The sequence below is a fragment of the Triturus cristatus genome, chromosome 3_1 (assembly GCF_964204655.1).
Source record: "Triturus cristatus chromosome 3_1, aTriCri1.1, whole genome shotgun sequence".
Classification (NCBI taxonomy): domain Eukaryota; kingdom Metazoa; phylum Chordata; class Amphibia; order Caudata; family Salamandridae; genus Triturus; species Triturus cristatus.
This window is the reverse complement of record NC_140583.1, coordinates 1,004,353,032-1,004,374,260: the sequence shown is the minus strand read 5'-3', so window position 1 is coordinate 1,004,374,260 and position 21,229 is coordinate 1,004,353,032. Positions and strand designations below refer to the sequence as shown.

The following is a 21,229-nucleotide window of genomic DNA, read 5'->3' as shown; positions in this document are numbered from 1 at the left end:
TGCGACTAATCACACAAGCACTCAGAGCTATACAGCCACACTCACACCCACTAATTGAACAATATAGCCACTCATACCTACTCTCAAAGGTCACAGGTTACAGCTAGAAATAAAACTAAAAAAATTGGAAATTCACTAAAAAAAAAAAAGGTTACAGGGTTAGGAAATAGAATTTTTAAAAACATAGAAACTTACTGTAAAAAACAAAGGTTTCAGAGCCGTTATAGTAAAGAAATAGTATTTAAAAAACGTTAGAAATTCACTGAAAAAAACAAAGGTTACAGGGATATTATAGATAGGATGTAATATGTGCGGTAACTAGCTGTGCATGGCACTGGCAAATATTTTACACACAGTGAGATTCATATTCTACAACTAATAAAAGGCACTCTTGCATATCTGTATTTTTCCTCTCTTTAAAAAGTTAATACAAATTTGTTAATTTAAAAAACAAATCACCTGAACATTGCCCAAGAAGGCTATGGAACGCATCCAACCACGGAAGCACAAGGTAACAATTGTGGCCATATACAAAGCCACCATATCAGTAGAATCTAAGCCACCATTTAAATTTCTGTAGAGGCATCTAGGCCATAGATGACCAAATCCGAAAATGCTGTTTAAAGCGTTTAGGAGGATAATGATGGGTATTTTCACCAGCTTTCATAGGGAATAGCCATACTGGCCATGATCGCTTATGGCATTAATAATTCAAAGGGCTAGCCAGCCAAAGGCGAAGACCATTCAGCCCACAGAGCAATGTGTCTCTCTGATTTTCAGGCTGAACGGACTGAAGAACAAGCATTGGCAATGCGAAAAGGTCTCGCCGCGAAGAGGAGTTTAGTGGCGGAATAGGAGTGAAGAGTAGTGTTATCAAGTAGTTTAAAGTGATGTGAAGTGATGTGAAGTGTTGTGGAGGGTATATAGTGTTGTAGAGTGTATTGATTTACAGTGTTGTGTAGTGGTGTAGAGTATACTGTAGTGAAATCAGCTCTGCATTGGGGGCCCATGTGAAGAGAGCTGATATTACAATAAACACAGTGACACCGAATGAGCTCTAGCACCACACAGAGGGAGAGAGTTTGTCTCTGAGACAGAAAAGTGAGTTGTGCCTGACTATCATGGGAAGAAGAGAGAGTGGACTGCTGGCTGTAGAGAGGGGCAGTCTCCGGGGGGGGGGGGGGTGTAGGAGAGAGAGCGAGAGAGAGAGAGAGCGAATGAGAGAGAGAATGAAAGAGAATATATGAGAATGACAATGACAACTGTCAGTAGTAGGAACAGAACAACTGAAACCAGACTGCAGGGAGAGACAGTCCATGTGATAGAAAAGTGAGCTGTGACTGACCCCCAAGAGAGGAAGAAAGCGTGGCTGCTGGATGTAGACCGAGGCAGTCTCTGTGACGAGAGAAAGTATGACAGCTGTCAGTACTGCGACTAGAGCAGTTCAAGCCACACACAGAGGGAGAAAGGTCCTGAGACGGAAAAGAGAGCTGTGACTACCAATAGAAAAGAGAAGGGCTGGTCTGCAGGGAAGATGTTTGGGGAGAGAGGGCTACCTGCTGAGAGAGGGTATGGCTGTCACTTTACAGAACAAAGGACATAACCAGAGTCTAAAAGAAGTAGGTCCATAGGAAAGAGACATGAGAGCAGTAACTAAGAAGGGGAGTGTAACTCACAAAGCGCCCCTGTGATCAGTAAAAAAAATCTATAATGTCAGAGAGGTCCCGGCTGTAGGAATTGAGAGCCTAAGTGGAGAGGCTGGATTGACAGCCATCACTAAAGAGGATACGACAGACCACAGGCTGTAGGGATAGACAGCTCTGCAGAGAGACTGGAGTGACAGCGGTCACTAAAGTGAAAATATGACCCGACACTCAACTGGATGTAGAGGTGGCTCTGAGGAGATACTGGAGTGCCACCTGGCAATTAAGAGTAGGCAGAACCTGGCACACCCTAGGCTTTAAGTATAGACAGCCTCTGAGAAAAGACAGCTGCATTGGGAGCCCGTGTGAAGGGAGCCGATCTCGCATGAAACGCAGTGACACCGTGTGAGCTGAAAAGCGTGCCACACTCCCAAAAAACAATACAGGAAAAACATAGAATTCCCAGTTACTTCAGGGCATTTGAAATTTTGCACTTATGTGGCTGCACGATATTTCACATAATTATGTATTTACCTCATGTTCATCGGCTGCAGGGAAGACGATGAGCTGCTGCTTCCAGGGCCCTGGACAAATCAAGCATGGGGGCAAGGGAGAAAGCAGAGCAGCTACATGCAAGCTGGGATTTAAAGGCGCAGGCACTTCTAAGACGTGCTCGGTGTAAATAATAATTAAAACATTGAGCGAAGTACGACGTGTGAAGAGTGTGCCTCAAAAACACTTGAGGGAAGTGCTTCTTTACACTGAGGTGTGATGGCTGCACACACGCAAACATATAAATAAATAAAGAGGTGATCTCACTTACACAACAAAACACGGTCGCATACGAAACCAATGAAAACACGGTTGAATCTGTACAAAGATGTTCAAATGTACCAAAAAAGTCCCTGAAGAGAAAGTAACGGAGAAAAAGCAGATGCCTACAGGTCCTTCGACGATTCTCCAGGGGAGTGAACAACTTTAAAAAGAGAATGACCAGGTAGCCCAATAACCCACTGTCAAGGCAGGATTTTACAACACAACCAAATAGACAAATCCAAAGCGATGGAAGGAGTCAAACCCCCACAACGTACATATAACAGATCGTCATGCAGCGCAAGCGCTGTAAGCACAACCTAAAAAGAATTATGGCTCAGATTAATGTGAGAAGCTTCAACCACCAGTCTCTCCAGAGATTGATGCAATCACAAACTTTGGGTCTAAAAGTGCTGGTCAGTGTCGTCATGCAATATTTCTCTGAACTGGTGGGCCTGAAAATGGGTTCTTCCAGACAACTAAAAAAGCTACAACAGTTTTCACATCGCTGGTCCAAAGATTTCAGACAAAAAGCTGGACTTAGCCTTTGTGCTGGAAAAGTCAATTACAAAGACACTTGCAGCTCTACGTCCCTTTGAGGTGATTAAACTGGACTTCCTATGAAGGTGTCTGGCAAGGGTATATATCAAGATCACTAGCCTTTTAGAAGTCCATGAAAACCCCAGCATCAAAATTGGAAGGAGGTTATCAGCTTCTGTCCAACATAGCTAATGCCGAGGAGTCTGAATTCTTCAATTCAAGTACATATCCAGGTTCCTAGAAAGGTATTCTCGTGGAGGTACATTGTGAAAACAGGCAAGAACCTGGTCTCTCATTCACCAGATAACATTTGCTGAACACAAAGATGGAAGCGACGCCGGAAGCTCAGTGCACGGTCCATTGAAAGGAATTTGATTCTTTGGAAGTTGTGAGGAACACAGAGGCTCTGGAACCGCAGTGTTGTTGGGTGTTGGGCTGGAGACAAGGGTCAGGGAAGGTGCTGAGTTTCTAAGCAGTCCAGGGAATGGGACTGTTGTCTCAACGATTACCTTGCTTCCTTCAGTACTTTTTGAGTAGTTGGCTTTCCGTTCTCTCATGCACTCCAGATGCACTGAAGAGCAGGAGACGCTGGCTGATGGATCTATATTGGCTCTTAGACACTATGTGCAGATGTCTTACAGCATCTACAACAGGGTTTAAACCTCAAAACCTTACAAGGAGACATGACCAAGGGCATTCCGGACTTGTATCATTCAGGAGCAATAAAACAGACACTAGTGCTAGTCTTCACTTTATATGTATATGTCCTGGTGTCATGAAATCCTGGGTGCGTGAAGCCACGTGGTGCTACCTGGCAGGACTGGAAGAGGGAAGAGATTGAGGATCTAGACTGGGACTTGGAGGATGTCCATTAAGTGAGGAATCTGCAGTCATTTAGAAAAGTACCTTCTGATATAAGTTTTCTTTGGCTATGTTTTTCTTGAGTTCTACTCTGAAAATGGATTATGCTCTCCTTTGAGAATCTGGAAGTAAGCACTATTTTTTGACTTTCTCTCCTTGTGCAAGTTTGGTAAATATTTGCTCACAAGACCAAGCATCACCTCCTGTGTTTCATAACTGGCATCTAATGATTATTCTTAAGTGTAGGACCAGGAGTCCCAGAGCAATCAATGATTACTGGGCTCAGAACATGACAATCAGGGTCCTTTACCAATAATGTTCTGGGGTTTAACCTTACTATTGGGCCCAAAACGTAACATCAAATATGCCTTTTTAGATCTCGGGACCATCCGGTCTGCCGAAGGCAGAACCGGAAGTCGAGAGATTTAATGACTTGGAGAAGAGGGGCTTGAACCCGCCCCTCTTCTCCCCTGTTCTCCATTGGCTGGCCTCTTGAATGCTGGCCAGCCATTGGAGAAGAGGTCCCGTCACTCAGATCAGGCCCCGTCCTTTTCGGATCGGGGGCGTGTTTTTTAAAGAAAGTCTGTTTCTCTCCTCCAGCCAATGGCTGGAGGAGAGAAAAGACAAACACGCCCCCGAATCCGAAAAGGACGCTGCGTTTCTCCGAGGCATTTCTGCTCTGCCTCGGAGAAAGGCGGTGGTGTCTTCCGGTGCCCTCGGCTTGTTTCATTAGCAGGCAAAACCGCTCTCTTCGACCCGAGTGGCTTCGGAGCTCGGGCAGGGCACGGGTGTTACACTGTATTGCTGGCATGTCGGGTGTGAAGTGTGCAGCCGTTCCTGTCTTTTTTTTTAATCGCGCATCACTAGCTGTCGGCCCCCTGCTGCCCAGCCCCGCAGCTCAGCAGAGATCAGTTTCTTTTAAAGCGATTCTCCAGCCTGAGCCTGGGGGCCTACAGAGGGAGGATTCCTGGCTGTCAGAGTGACACGCCTGCGGGACTTTCCCTCACCGATCCATCATGAGAGTTCCTCTGGAGCCCTCCGCTACAGAGCCCCCCCCTTTGTGGTAGTGCCCCCTAGGCGGGTCCTTCACGTGTTCTTCGTGACCGCTCCGTCAGTGCCCTCTTTCCAGGGCGCACTCAGGACGTCCGGCTGCAGCGCCTCCTTGGCACCACTTACTCCCTGCGCTCTGGATGACAGCGGCTCCCCCAGCGCCTCCGGTTCGCTGTAACAGCGGCTGCCCGCTGGGGCTCTTCCGTTGAGGGTGTGCTCTTGCTTCAGCTGTCCCGACACTCGCCTCAGGGACCGGGCGCTGCCTCAGGCCGGTGAAGCGGTGCCGCGCCCCCCAGTGGCCGGGCGGAGAGTACCTGCGCGACCATGCAGCCCGCGGCAGAGGGGGGTGGCGGGAACAAAGACGACGCCGGAGGCGAGGAGGAGCAGCAGCGCAGCCCGAGCCTCACGGAGGAGCCGGCCGTCACCTACCGGGACTTCGTGAGCCGCAGCTACGTGGAGCTGATGAGCGTGAACCAGCACTCGATGCACGCTCTCAACTGGAGGCGCCTCTACCTCAGCCGCGCCAAGCTCAAGGCTTCCAGCCGCACCTCGGCGCTGCTCTCTGTCTTCGCCATGGTGAGGCTCTGAACGTCTGTCCGTCCGTCTGTCTTTGCGTGTCTTTACTTGGCCGTCGCTGTGTGTATCTCCAATTACGTGTTCTCCCTGAACTACTTCTGTCACTGTCATGCATGAGTGCATGTTCGTATGGCTGTTTGTCGCCCCGACTTTCCTCCACTCTCTCTTTAGCTCATTTTATAAATGTGCTCTCACTGATCAGCACTATGTCAGTATGACTGTTCAGAGGCGTAACACAGGCCTCTAAGGTCCCTGCGGTGCGTGTGTGTGGGGAAAGCCATTTAGGGAGCCCCATCCCATTCTAGTCCCCCCTATTGAGCCACGACCAATTAATATCTGTGAGTTATGGGAGGGTGCGGGGGGGGCTCCCCACAATCTGCAGGAGGGCCCCAACAGTTTGCGTTACAACACTGACTGTTAGGTGTGTATATCAGTCGGTGACTGTCCCAGTGTGTGCGCCTCTGTCAATCTATAGCTGTGTATCTCTGTGTTTCTTAGTATAAAAGCTCAATGGTGTGTGTTAACAGGATGGTTACTGGTTCCAATCCTGCTGCTGTCACTCCGTTTTTTTTAATACTTCTGAGGTCGGTAAAATGAGTACTATCGAGTTGGGTCATCACCAGGGCTCCTGGAAATCTGCATTTTATTTCGCCCTGACGTTTTTTTTGCCTTATTATGGATTTGCGGCATTTGCCACATAATCCATCATCTGCTACTAATCTGCAAATGTGTACAAAGAAAATCTTTCTAGCTCAAACTGATCAAAAGTTACTAAACACACAGTAGCTTGTTGCCTCTTGCTTATTGCTGAATTTGGGTGCTAAACTAGTTCAAATGAGGTGAAACCTTTGTCCAGATAGTGTTAACCCCTGTAAAAATGTCAACATAAAGCTATCGTAAAATGTGCTGCGTTATGCTGCTTGATTGTCTTTTCTTGCTGCATAATTTAGTCGCACATGCAACATAATTTGGTCCTTCCCTACTACATAATCCCAGAGGCCTTCGTCGTGTTTAACAACTGTTTTCAACGCCTAGAGATCAGAGAAACTTTAGAGAGCGCTACACAAATTATAGAAATTATTCTTTGTCTGTTCCTACAAATCTCAGTGCTTGTTTACCCCAACTCTTTCTGTCTGTTCTTCTGTGTATAAGTTCACTCCTCTTTTCACTTTAAACATTCCATGAAAGCACCCAGGCCTCCCGCCTGTGCTATTAAACTAGGTTGGCGCAAAAAGACTAGCTACATTTATTTCAGAGGCAGCCCTTAGGGTACGGGAGGTGGGGACCCTTCTGGGGGTCCCCGATTATCTCAAGGATACATTATCTGATATGAGTCTCATGGGCCCCTCCCCATATTCTATAGGCCCCCCCCCTCATGTTTTTTTTGTTATGTTAATGATTCATATATATCTGTATATGTCCATCCCTGTATACTCGTGACTGCGCGTCCAAGGTGTACCTGTGTGTCATACACATCTGTTGCGTCTATCCCAGTGTCTGTCTATGGGTAGCTCTGTCTGTCTGTCCGAGCACCTCTCTATGCTGGCCTGTCTTTGGTATCTTTGTCTACCAATCATGTGCACTTGGTACTCTCAGAGTTACAGTCTGGAAGCTGGGTGTATTTCTTAACACATGCTATGCCCGGGCTGAATCTCGTTCTTGGAGCCTGGGGGTTGGGTTTGCGTTTCCTTTTACTAGTGATATTAGCTGCTGGGGTCTTCTCAGAACTTATGTTGTGCGAATAACCAACTCTTTTCGGCCAGGACAGTGCAGCCTGGAAGCCACGAGTCATATAGAATGTGAAAAAGGCTACTTTAATGAGGCAGGTGCAATCCGTAGGTAGACAAACCCTTGGCAATGTGCCATTGAGAATAATTTAAAGCCACAGCCTCACTAAGCATCCGCCTTCCCCTCCTGTAATAAGCTTTAATCATAACCTTGTAGAACATCAAAAAACTTTCATCTCGCCAAACCTACATTCATCCAAACATCACTACGTTTAGGACTTGCATATGTCCATCCTGCTGCCACCTCTGGCACTTTCAACCTGAGTCTGATGTAGATCTCGGTGGACGGGTTACCCGTCACAACGGTGATGGATATTCCGTCCATGGATATTCCGTCCGCTGAAATACAAATTACAGAGGAAATAATGGGATTTATATTCCAGAGGACGGTATAACCGTCATAGTTGGAGTAACCCGTCCGCCGAGATCTGAATCTGGCCCTAATGCCCTTAAAATCTTGACATCCTGTCTAAAAAAAGCCACCCTACCTGCACACCTGCTAATCGGCAACAATATAACCATTTCCATACACTGTTGCGCCCTGTCTCATCAAAACAAGACCCATCAATAACCAAGTAAAATCAAACCCTTACAGTCTGCTGACTTAAGGGGGGGGTGTCACTGCCCCTGCTGACTATAGGCTGTACTTCACTAGAACAAAGGAGGGGTCAGTCCTAACTTCCTGTTCCTTTGAAGAGTCTGGCTCCAGCTGTCTAACCTCCCCACCAATGGCAGCCCCTGTGGTCACTGGACCACTGACACACCACCCGCCCGAAAAGCCCAGGGTGGTAGGGCTCTAAATCACCCACGCCTCTCAAACCCTCTTGGAGTTGACAAGATGCTACTCCGACTTTTTAGGTCTCGGGACCATCCGGTCTGCCGAAGGCAGAACCGGAAGTCGAGAGATTTAATGACTTGGAGAAGAGGGGCTTGAACCCGCCCCTCTTCTCCCCTGTTCTCCATTGGCTGGCCTCTTGAATGCTGGCCAGCCATTGGAGAAGAGGTCCCGTCACTCAGATCAGGCCCCGTCCTTTTCGGATCGGGGGCGTGTTTTTTAAAGAAAGTCTCTTTCTCTCCTCCAGCCAATGGCTGGAGGAGAGAAAAGACAAACACGCCCCCGAATCCGAAAAGGACGCTGCGTTTCTCCGAGGCATTTCTGCTCTGCCTCGGAGAAAGGCGGTGGTGTCTTCCGGTGCCCTCGGCTTGTTTCATTAGCAGGCAAAACCGCTCTCTTCGGCCCGAGTGGCTTCGGAGCTCGGGCAGGGCACAGGTGTTACACTGTATTGCTGGCATGTCGGGTGTGAAGTGTGCAGCCGTTCCTGTCTTTTTTTTTTAATCGCGCCTCACTAGCTGTCTGCTGACAACGGTGGACGGGAGCTGCGTGTCCAGTGCCAGAAAAGACTAATGGGACTAAAACGCTGGCACCGACTTACCATTTCGTACCTGTGAGACACGTCGACTGCTCCTTGTGTGTGTAGTTTTCCGTGACGCATGATAGGCCTCGGAAATTGGGATAGCGGTACAAGTGAATCCGAGTAAGTTCTCATTAGCCACGACATACACCCCCACCCCGGTTTGCTTTTTAAAAAAAAAAAATTTTTTTTATAGTCTTTATTCTTTCTGGCAATAAAATCTTGGAAAGTATTTCCGGTTTCCTTAAACGGCAGGCCGATCGGGTTCGCGGAGTAATTGCTAGGCAACGTGGAATGCTGATTCAGGCTGACAAGTCGAGGTCCCTCCCATCCCGGAGTCAGACCATGCAGCACTGCAGCTCCCAGCGCCGCGGACCTTGAACTGCCGTGGGAGAGCGGGGCTGGGCTTGGAAAGGGACAGCCGGGGCCCACGACACTTAACAGGGTGACGTGGGGGTCCAGGTTCGGCCTCTGGCCCCGGGAGGTAACTGCAGGACGGGACGGACCCTTTGAACACGCACATCTCCCGGGAGGATTCGCTTACCGTGGGCTGCCGCACTTTTTGTCTGCTACAAACTCTTGTGGTTTACGGCAAAGATGGTGGGGCGCAGACTGCAAGGGGGGAGGGGCGAAAGCAGAGGGGGAGACCAGGGTATCCGGCGGGGGGAGGAAACATAGAGGTGAATGTGGGACACAATGACAAGGGGGCGCACTCACAAACTGTGTAACAAGAGGGCAGGGGCGCCTACTGAAAAATGGTGGGGTGCAAAAGGAAGAGATGGGGCAAATTAGAGGGGAATCACAAATACAGTGGGGGAGCAGCTGGGAAACAAAAGAGGAAGGGGAGATAACACAAGGAGGCAGAGAGGAGGCAGCAAGGGGGCGGCGAGGCAGAGTCACAAAAGATGGGTACGTCAACAAACGGGGTGGGGTGGGGAGGGCACGGGGAGGTCAGACTACTAAACAATACAGTACTGTAATTATTGTTATCGTTGCGTAGCACTCTTGTAGCGCTCAGTGTGCAATTATTCTGGCATCAGGGCGCCTTTCGTGGTGGGAGGTCCGTCTTGCGACATATTGCTGTAAGGTGGTGTCACGTATGATCAAGCATGTGCTTCTCATGTAGAAATCTCACATTCCCAAGGGGTTCTTTCAAACAGTGCATTCTAGGCGAAATGGGCCAGTCATAGCGCTTACAATTTGACAGATTTTAAAGAGCACTTAAGGGGGTTTAGTACTAAACAAACAGGCAGTACTGCGATGTGTTGCATTCTAAATGGTTTCGGGTCCTTTGATTTGCGTACAGTCGTGACCCCCTGCCCTGAGTGCCCGGATGCGTGGACTTGACATCCGGCTTTTGATGTTGCCCCAGCCTTGCTCTAATCTGCTGTGTGCCTAGAAGCCTGGGCCTGTCACCTCACACACGTGACGGAGGGGTGCATCGTTGTGACAAGACCCTCTTTTCTCTGTCACTGTTGTGGAGGCAGTGTTTAATTCATTTAAAAAAACACAAGTGCCAAGGCTCTCGTCAGGAGGCCATTGCAGCGTGCACCGCACATTGCCCCTGCCATGCTGCCAATGACAGCACCAACACAACTACTGCAAGTTTTACAATTCGGACCATTCCAGGCCCCAAAGCCTTAAAAATGGCTTAAGTGACAGGTAATAGTCATTTTTAATATATATTGAATTTATAATTAAACTGTTGTTGTGGTCATCTCAGACAGCGCCACCTTGTGGCAAACTGCCAAAAGCGCTGGTGTTTACAAGTGCCAAGCACTGGAAACCACCGGCTCAAATGAAGCACTAAGTGGAGGCATACTGGCTCCCCCATTCCACCTCTCCTCACTCCAAAATGGATCCCACCGGCCTCCATTCCTCTGGCTCACTCACAAACACCATACATGTACCACTCAGGCCACAAGGGGAAACATGCATAGCACACGCTTGGGGCTTTCGTGCTAGGATCTGATTAGTGCATAGAAGCACAACTTTACACAAGTGAGCGGGAGCTGTGGTGGCAGTCTCTCTTAGTCACTTAGCACAGTTTTCCCCCAAATACATCCGATGCGTCTCAGTCAAGGTGAGACAAGGTGAGACTCCAAACTTGCTGTTGGCTGTCCTGAAAGCTAAGACCCATGAAGAGGAGAAGGCCAGGGAGTTTGAGAGAAATAAGCAGATGTCAGCTCGCCAGGAACAAGAGTAAAGGAAGAGGGAGAGACAATAAGAACACGCCCACGAGGAGAGAACAAGCATTTACAATGCAATGGTCTCGGAATTGGTAAAGTTAGAGCTATTGGCATTGCTCATGACATTATTTTTGTTTATGTTTTTGTTTTTAAAACATTTAAAGAAACGGCATTGTCATGAGCAATGCCAATAGCTCTAACTTTACCAATGCCGAGACCGTTGCATTGTAAATGCTTGTTAATACTTTACCTTCCTGGAAACAGAGTTGAGCAGTTCCACATTACTCAGGAGCAGGCCCTCGCGCCAGCTTCCCCTGTGACAGTTCCACTGCCTAGCTTGCCCGCAGTCTGCTACCCTCTGCTGTCTGTCGATCTGCTGCCCTCTGTTTGTGCCTCTTCTGCTCGTTCCTTGCTCAGTTTAGTTATTTCTGCTTGTATTTCTGCTTGTTTTTCTGCCCTCTGTTTTGACTTTTCGGTTCGTTTTGCTACTATGTTTTGCATTTTTCTGCCATCCATTTGGCCTTTTCTGCCCTCTGTTTTGACCTCTTCTGCTTTGTTTGGCCTTTTCTACAAATTTTTCTGCCCTTTGTTTTGCCCTCTTCCGCTCTGTTTTGACATTTTTGCTCGTTTTTCTGCTATCTTGCCTTTTCTGCTCGTTTCTTTGCTCTCTAATTTACCTTGTCTGCTTCTTTTTCTACCCTCTATTCTGCCTTTTCTGCTAGTTTTTCTGCCCTCTGTTTTGCCTTTTTTGCTTGTTTTTCTGCCTTCTGTTTTGCTTTTTTAGCTTGTTTTTCTCCTCTCTGTTTAGCCTTTTACTGTTAGTTTTCTGCCCTTTGTTTGGCCTTTCTGCAAATTTTTCTGCCCTCTGTTTTGCCCTCTTCTGCTCTGTTTTGCCTTTTCTGCTAGGTTTTCTGCCCTCCGTTTTGCCTTTCTGCTCGTTCTTCTGCATCCTGTTCTGCCTTTTATGCTAGTTTTCTGCCTTCTGTTTTGTTTTTTCCAATCGCTTTTCTGCCCTCTGTTTTGCCTCTTCTACCCGCTCATTTTTCTGCCCTCTGTTTAGTCTTTTTTTGCTCTGTTCTTCCCTCTTCCCGCTGTTTCAAGAACTGGTTTTTGATGGAGACCTCACACCCCAGCACCCATATACCGACAAATGCTGATTGATTCACGTGTTCTGGGGCTTATCCTTACTGATGAGCCTAAAACGGAGTACTCAGAGTAGTGTAGTCGATCAGTCCAAGGCTTACTCAGGAAGGCAGTGTGGGGTTGGTTAGAGACTTAGCACTGACCAGCCAGCACTTTAGTTTGTGTAAAAAAATAATAATCTTAATTACTAACACAATGCAGTTATTGTATATTTTCATGTGAGGGCATCGTAAGCAATATACTAATTGATATACCAACTGCATCACTTTCTAACTGCTTCCTAATGACAGGTAATCTGAAATACTACAAATGGGCTCATAGCCCTCTCAGGGTAGATGAGCGTAGGCAGCTTCTGTGAATCTGTTTGCCCATTTGCCTAATGGTTCCTGCTTGTACTGCCAAAAATGTGATCGGTCTCCCCACCCAATGGGTTTGCAATGATGCAGCACCTGGTGGCTTCTGGTGCCCGCTTCTTTAGCTCGTGGCTCATCATCGGCCTCGCAAATCCACATGGTGTACACTGTTCACATATCACCAAGCTGAACTAGCCCTTCATTCTCCTGGCCTAACTGACTTAGGTTCTGAACCAACAAGAATATGTTTGGTGGGGGCTGTGAGCATCCTTTTTGATATTACAGTGTCAAATCCTGATTAAGTGTCAAAGCATGGTTGACAGGTCTACTGAGTTTACATATAACACTTGAGGGAACACATGAAAGGCAGAGAACAGGAAGCCAAAATAATGCTTATGTATCTTACTGTCTGGTTGCTGAAGGACCCTGCTTTATCCCGTTAGTCCTGCTTTATCCCTGCTTTATCCCATCCGACTTGTAACATAACATAGCATGTGTATATGTAAAGCACACATTCACCCAGAAGGGTATCATGGCGCTGAATTACCCAGCTCAATGGTGCTCATTCTATCGACCTCAGAAGGATGAAAGGCTGAGTAGACCCACTAGGGTTAGTACCTGTGACCATGAGGTCGAACACGGGCCCCTACAGTGGACACATTAGTCCAATAAGCCACCAGATCTGGCGTGTGTCTCTGGGATTTACATGTAACACTGGGGCGCACTTGAAAGGACTAGAACAGGATGGCAAGACAATTCTTGAGTATCCACTGTCTGTTTGCTTACAGACTTTCTTTGCCCCACCAGCCTTCTGTCTCTGGGTTTATTGTGGGAACAATGGCTGCCTCAAACTAGATTTTAGTGTTAGATGTGGAACAACACTAGGATTACCATAGTACGCTCACCACTCACACTCTCAGTCCTCAGAGCCCAAGTTTAGTATGCCCGAAGACTTTTGCCATCTTGAAAACACCCAAAGTGGGTAGGGTTGGCCCCAGGAATTTTTACCCCATTGGTTAGGGTGTGCCCAGGAGTCATTCCAACCACCATCTTCAGAACACTCCTGGAACTTAGGTAGTTCATAAGAGGACTGGATCTGCTGGCAGTGGCCTGACAAGAGAGCTCTGAAGGACTAGACTTGCTATGTCTAGTACCCTGAACAAAGAAGTGGATTCCCAGGATCATAAGGCTGACCTCTTGTTCAAGCTACAGGAATACAACAAGCTACAATAGGCCTTTCCTGCAACTGACGATCTAGTCAGTGGCAACTGGATCTGGACTGGAATCTGCTATTGGCCTCTGCCTGATACCATGTGAGTCTCTAAGTACCTCCCTTGAGGTTCTGGGAGGGCTTTAGAAGTGTGTATTGCGAAATAAATGACTAGGTGAGAAGGTAAAATCATTGGCCAGGACAAACCTGGTTAGTGTATCCAACCTCCGTTCTTTTTATTTTTATTAAAATTATTCTTCCGCTCAATTTTTGCACCTTGCGTTTTTGGGAACATGGATGTTAATCTAGCGAACATGAAGAGCCCTACCATGCCAGAGCTGAGAAGCATGTGCAAGAAAAAGGGACTGAAGCTGAACAAGAAGTCCAAGAAGGAGGATTATTGCATTGGCCTCAAATTCTATCAGCTACAGCACACCTCAGGGGGGAGAATGTAGATGCTGTTGAGGTGGGAAATGAGGAAGACATTAGGGAGGCCCTCATGCCAAAGGAAAGTTTTTTCCAAGTAGCAGCATTACTTGCCTTGTCAAGGCAGAGAGCAGTGTGTCTTTCCCCCACTTTGGTCCTATCAGAGCTAAAGGACAGGCAGGTTTAGAGGGCCTTGAACATGCAACTGGCTACACTTGGCCTTGAGGAGAGAAAGCTAGCTGCTGAGAAGATGAATATAGCAGCATAGAAGGCACTTGCGGGAAAGATGAAATTAGCTCTGGCATTGGAGGAAATGAAGGGCCTGTTGGCCTATGAGAGAAGCCAGCGAGAGCTGAACCTGAGAGCTAACAGGGCTTCCGAGTCCAGTAAAGACAGTGGCAGCGACAGTGAAGTGCCTGTGAAAGAGTCCACATTGCCTAAGACCTGATGCATAATTGTGGTGGGGGTGTCATAAATAATTGTTTTGCAGCATATTAAGTGGCCCTTTATATAGACAGAGTCCAAGAGGAGGACTGGAGTTGGAGGGGAGTAGAAGGCAGTCTGTGGAAGCATGAGACTGTTGCGGATAGGGATTTCTAAATGGCCCTTGAAGTAGCTGACCAAATGAAGTATGCCCCAATGCAGGAAACCATTATCACTATGTTTGGTCTGACCTATGAGAAGCACTGCCTGAAGCTCAGAGATCGCCAGAAGCAGTCACACAATTCATGGGTGGATTTTGTGAATTTTACCTTTAAAGCACTGGTTTATTGGGTGAAGGGCAGCAAAATAAAGGATTACGATGAGCTGTATGATTAAGCTGTGAAAGGAGCACATTTTAAGTAATTGTTTACAGATTTGAGCCAGCAACTTATAAACACCACGCTTACTGTGCACAGAGAGTTTGGGAAGGAAGCTGGATCAGCATCAAAGTGACCAGGAAGGTACTCTGCATGGATGACAGGAAGGCTGGTTCAGGTTTCCCTCCACAGAGGGAGGACATAATAATACACAGAAGTTCCACCAAGGGCCCCAAAAGAGTCTGGATGGAAAGGATTCTCATTCTCCTTTAGGGTAGAGAAGGAGAGAATTTGATCGGCATAAACCCATGGCACCCACCCACCTCAGTCTTACAACTAACTGTCTCCAGTTAGGACCCAAGAGAGGTGCCTCTGTGTCCCAAGAAGCTACTCTCAGGTGGGCACTCTACAGTGTAGCTCTTGGGGGAGGTTATCCCTAGGAGGAGAAAGTAGAGCATTCCCTAGAGTCAGTTAGTTGGGAGGTGGGCTCAGAAGATGAGCTGGTGAAGCCACTGGGTGATAGCGGTCACTTACAAGAAGTCACAGTGTACGGGGTCCCTGTCCATAGTGGTAGTAAGGCTGTTTTCCCAAGAAAAGTATCTGCCAGGACAGGCATGTAGTGTGACCCAGACCCATGGGCAGGACGTTGTCCCTCCCTGTGACCATGGTATCCTTAGAATGGTAAGGGGTACTTGGCCAGAGGATGGTCATCAGTCCCCAGATGCCCATTGACTTCACAATGGGCAATGAGCTTTTACTGGCGAGAAAAGAGCCATGGGAGTGGTTGCCCAGGGCTCCTCAAAAACACAACGAGTACAGGCATGTGTGCCCAGGGAGGCAGGGATTGAAAACGTACAGCTTGATATGATGAACCTAAGGAAGAGGTACACACTCTCCAGTGCCATGCTGGGGACCCTTCTAGATCCCAAAATTAAGTCAACCTTTTGCTTTAAGTCAACCTGATGAGACTACTTTCTGTATTGAGAGTGCTGTATAGGTTTTGGTCACGTTTTGCACCTTAGAATGGAACCTCATACCCAGTGCTATCAGAGGGCCTTTCATATGGGAAGAGAACTTGTGAATGCTTGGTTTTTAACATTATAAACTGCAAACTTGCTCACTTTATCATACACTTTATCATAACTAGCAGCTTTGAAAAAAAGGAAGACATGGACTGAGGGAACTGACTTGTATCTATTGTGTTTATAATTTTATACAGTTGATTTTCAACTACGGTCACATTTTTGAAAAAATCAATTCTATCTCAACAAATGCAACAAAACATTTTTTTACTCTTAATTAATACATCTTTGTACTTATCTAGTCTATGGACACAGTTCTACATCTTCCCTGGGTCTATTTTGTGCTCCTAGATATTCCTGTGCTCCTCACCCTTCTCTTTAACTTCTAACTTTACTCAACTTTCTTATCCTGCTTTGTGCTTCTCTATATTTCTAAACCATCCAATACTTTTCAACACTCTAAGTTCTTCCATCTCTCCTCTAAACTACCCTTGCCTTCAACACTTACCCTTCTGACCCGGCAAACTTTCCCCAGATCTTCCGCACTTTTCACCAACCTTCTGCCACAGTACTCCAAACTTCCACAGCCCTCTACCAAATGTTCCCTTCACGCCCCTGACACCAACCATCTCCAAATGTTCACTGCCTTCTCCTTACCTGCACCTAACCATTCATGTCCTCCTATCTCGTCTGCAGTGTTCAATTACTCCTCAATCTTCACTTCGTTTCCCTCACAATAATCACCTTTCTCCAAGTTGATGGGGCAAAATTCAAAAAAGCTTAGAACCAGAGTCACTTCAAAAGTAATCCTGACAAACAAATTCAGCTTTTTCAAAAGGAGATGCAAATTACAGGAATATTCTTTTCAGCCCGATTCTCGAAATGACATATTCTGCAAGAACGGAGAGTCACAAACCCTTCAAGATCCAAGGTATTGAGAGTAAGGACGAACAGGAGTATGAGAGAGAAAGACTGGAGAGCTGACCTGGTGCAAACGGATAATATGTGGGTGGCAAAGAGTCTTCATGATCTGAACTTCCCGGAAGATCTTCTTTAGGTTCTCTTCATCGAGCTGCGTCTTGTCAATGATCTTAATTGCAACCTGGAGAGGAGAGAAGTGGGCATCATTACAAATGCTTAAAAGAATTCTTTAGCATCCCAAACTGCATTTCTAACATTAAATCGTGCTTGGGAGATAGAAATCATTAAATAATACATGTGCCTAAACCACCGTTGTACACACTGTGCCATCTTCCAGGGATGAGATTTCAGGCCAATGTGTGGGCAATGCTTAGCTCATATCTGGTTCCGATACGGGTAACAAAGTGCTCTCCAGAACGATTACAGAACCTCTGTCAATGTGCCCAATACCCTGATGGACGAAGTCTTCTCACATCAGCACCATGGAAGCCAGTACCCTATTTTCAGCACCTCTTCCTCTGTGGCGTGATCACCAATCATCACCTCTCACACAAATGCAGGACATTTGATACATGCTCAGCTCAAGCCTTCTGTCTCTCACAATTGGATCATGGCTCCCGAAGCATCAGATAGATATAGTGCTGTGCAAAAGAGGGTAAGCAAACCAGAACACAAAACGGCTTATGTTTTCAGACAACTCAAATGGAGACCCTAGAGCTGAGCATGCCTAATAAAACCAGGGTCTTGGAAAAAGCCCCCAGCACTGTGGAGCCATGAAGTCTCTCGCCATCTACAGTTTCATGGGTCTGAAAGGATCCTAAAATGCCAAAGAGCCCTGATTCCACATTGTGTGTGTAAAGGTCTGGGTCTTCAAACACCCCTCGCCCTGCTAATACTTAACTAATCCAATGTATCTTTGAAACTTCCTCCACTCATGAGCAGGCATGTGCAGAGTCCATGTGTAGGAAAGTGCCTTTTTTGTATGGTTACCCCCCACATTTTACTCCAATGCTGATGTGCACTGGAGCCTGCTGCCCAGGCCCCAGTGCCAGTGCTCTCTCCCTAAAACTGATGTGTGAATTTGTAACCTCAATTGGCAAGGACTTTAACCTCCTTATAAGTCCCTAGTATATGGTACCAGGGGTATTCAGGACATGGGTGCTAAAGGAGAAAACAGGGCCTGAAGCAGTGTTTGTGCCACCCTGAGTGACCCGAGTAAACTACTGACAGCAGGCCTAGTGTCCTCACCATGTGTGGCAAAGTCAATGCACTACTTTTAATATATGACAGCCACCTATAAGGAAGGCCTCCTATGCCCAGGAGGTAGGGTGCATTATATTAAAGGTGTGGAAAAGTCAGTGCAAGCTTATATGTCCTGATAGCAGTCTTTACCATTAAAGGCAACTATAAGTGATAGGTGGTCTATAGGATAACATGGGCTGGCACCCGGGTAAACCGGAGGTTGGCAACTCATTACGGTACAGCAGAATTAGGCCATGTTTGGTATCAAACAATTTGCCTCATTACCCCCGACAAGAATCTTTTGTCGGGATGATGTGGCATGCACCCAGGGGCCTACCTTAGAGGTTGCCTACTTGGTTGCCCCAGTATTTCTGTGCTCTGGCTGCCAGCCCGCAGCTGCTGCTACCAAGGCAGGAATCTGACCACCTTCCAGGAGGTGTGAACTCTCTCAGGAGTCAGAAAGATTGACCTGGAAGGGGAAGCAGGTCACACATGACAGGATGGCAAGTGAAGTAGCACATCAAGGCAGTGAGCTTCCAATGCTGCACTGCCTGTGATATGCAACTAGGCTGCCTACCAAAGGAGGAAACAGCCTTCACCCTGGCCGACAGGCACATTTGCTTCCAGGCAGGTTGTGAAATTAGGCATTCAGGAGGTGTACAACCCCAGAAGGCCAGCCACACCTCTAGGATGAGCTACCTGGTCTGTACAGCTAAAGAGGTTCTTCGCCATTTTTATAAGTGGTAGAATAGAGGGTTCCATGTAGAAAAGGTGACCTACACCCCCGGATGTGGCCACCTCAGGGGCAGATTAGCCACTGGGGCTAGTATCCCATTGGCCACTTGCACCCACACCTCCAAAGTCCCTGAATCTAGGATTTACGGGCTACCCCCGACACCAGAACCTTGGTTCAGATCTGACTTGCAACGAAGGACACAAGAAGAGGAGTCCGAACCTCCAAGAAGTTTCAGGCGGCTACCATTTCCCCCTGGACCTCCAGACATCAAAATAACTTTCTGTTGACCATACCACTGCCAAGGCTTGTTGGTCGCCAGCCAGCAACCACACCATTTACTCGATGCTGCACCTTGAGGGAATGCCACGAAACCTTCATCGGACTTCAGCAGTGGCTTTCTTGTTGACTTTTTGCACCAGATTCCCCACCAGCACAATGTAAGCCGTAAAACCAGCTCTCCCGTGGCTCCCGCTTCAGCACCAAGGACAGCCATGACAACTCTGCACCTGGGATTCTCGAGCAAGGGAAAATTGAACTGACTGTAGTGGCTTGGTCCCGGGACCCACATAAACTGAACCCTCCTTGGGTTCCACGCAACTGTACCTGCAGCTGATGGATAGTCACTAGTGTTTCTTCCCATTGACCGCAAGAAGGTTTTGCAGTCCTGTTTTGCAAAGATTGAATATTAGTTCAAAGATCTGTAACTCCGGTTTTTCTTATCTGATTTACTTAGTTGGTGTCTAAAATTATATAAAAATCTGATTTACTTTTATAAATTTGTGTCGATTTCTGTTGAGTCGTGTCAATTACTTATTGTCCATGTTGGTATTCTGAAATGCTTAACACATGATCCTCTAGAAAGCATTATTGCTCTTTGCCACTTTAGAAGGGCTGAGCTAAGGATTTATTTTTGTGAATCCAAGGACCATCTTTGCAGTATTGTGAGAGTATTGCATGGTGAAGCCTAACCAGCCAACATCACCACATAATATTTCACTTTTACTACACCATGTTGTTGCGAAGAACATGGGCCTAGTGGTACAGGCTCCTTTGCCAATTGCTGACACAGGAACATTGCCAACCCATGCTCCAGACATGTCAACTTTCCAGAGGCTGTCAACATGCACCCAGAAGCACCACACACACGGTGTTAACAGACCATGTGTGTCGGTTAATATGGAAACCATGCAGCGTACAATTCAGTTGTACAATTTGGATGGGTTGATAAATATTTGAGCCCTTGCACTGCCCTAAGTGCACACACACATAATCAGATCCAAGGTGTTGCCCTCTGGAAAAAGTTCCTATCTCAAGCCTTCAGAGGGCACACGTCATACTATAGTTCTGTGTTACATCCTCAAACATCTGTCTTCTGGGGCTATCCTTTGCCCTCAGAGAAAACCACTAGGATTAAGAGATTACAAGCACCACTCACAGGTAAAGGCTTGCCCTCCATGCCAACACTCTGTCTTCAGTTCACATTCACTGTTCTTCTAGCTCAAAAGGCCCTTACAGATCATACACCCTGCCCTCAAAGTCCTGCACTATCTTCAGAGCTAGCTTGCTGTCATTACAGCCAAAGAACTGTCCTCAGAGTTCATGTTTCCATACCCTACCCAATCCTGCCCTCGGAGCCACAAGCTATCCTAAGAATCTACTCACTATTCACGGACAGGCACACTCATAGCACAGGCATCAAAACGCTGCCCTGAGAATTTAGTCAACACACTGATAAAAAACATTTTTTTTTTTTTAAAACACCCTCCGAGTCCATGCACCGTACTAGGGGTTTGTGTATCCCCAGCCTGTTCTTAAAAGTCTAGCTGCAGCTTTAAAGCATACATGTAGCTAGCTCTCAATGCCCATACCACATACCCTGCCATCAGAGCCACTCACTGTGCTCAGAGAATGGCAGGGTGTATCTTTACTAGTTTGTGCACTACTTGGACCGTGAAAGTGAAATGGTTCCATTCCATACTCATTTTCCTTGAGATACATGCCTATTGCAGGAGACAGCACTATTACAGATTAGACATATGGATTAAAAAGAAATTAAAAATGTGAAATATCATTAGGGGTGTGGAAATTATGATTGTCACTGGCTCTGACTCCCCTTATATGATTATCAACAAGGATGTTTAGCTTGACAAACTTAAAGCAACATTTGGAGAGCATTTACAGCCACCAGACATTTTAGCTAAAAGCTTCACTGGAAAAGCTATTGAAATTATTGGTTTTAGGAAATTGTTCAAATTTTAAAATAGGCATACGGAGTGTAAACTATATATATATTTTTTAAAGGGCTGTCAGTATTAAGGTGGAGAGAGTAAGGGGATTTAGGCATAACTTTAGGTCCTCACAGTCCTGAACCTGTATTAGTACTTCAAACTAAACAGATTTTAAAAACCTATCCCGAGGTTGTTTTCTGGACCATAGTAGAACCCCAGGGTTTCTAGCACAAAATAGTGTTGAAGCACAAGTTACTTACATGTGTAACGATATATC

At 46.8% G+C, this 21,229-nt stretch overlaps 1 protein-coding gene across 3 annotated transcripts in view; it reads right to left on the bottom strand.

The window, feature by feature from the left end:
• The window catches only part of SIK3 (SIK family kinase 3), a 632,054-nt gene that overhangs the window by 415,830 nt on the left and 194,995 nt on the right, over positions 1-21,229 (bottom strand). For all 3 annotated transcript variants that reach the window (XM_085645705.1, XM_085645704.1, XM_085645703.1), the window contains exon 2: positions 16,811-16,927. In XM_085645705.1, coding sequence (XP_085501831.1) covers positions 16,811-16,927 — 117 coding nt within the window. The remainder of the gene's footprint in view (positions 1-16,810; positions 16,928-21,229) is intronic.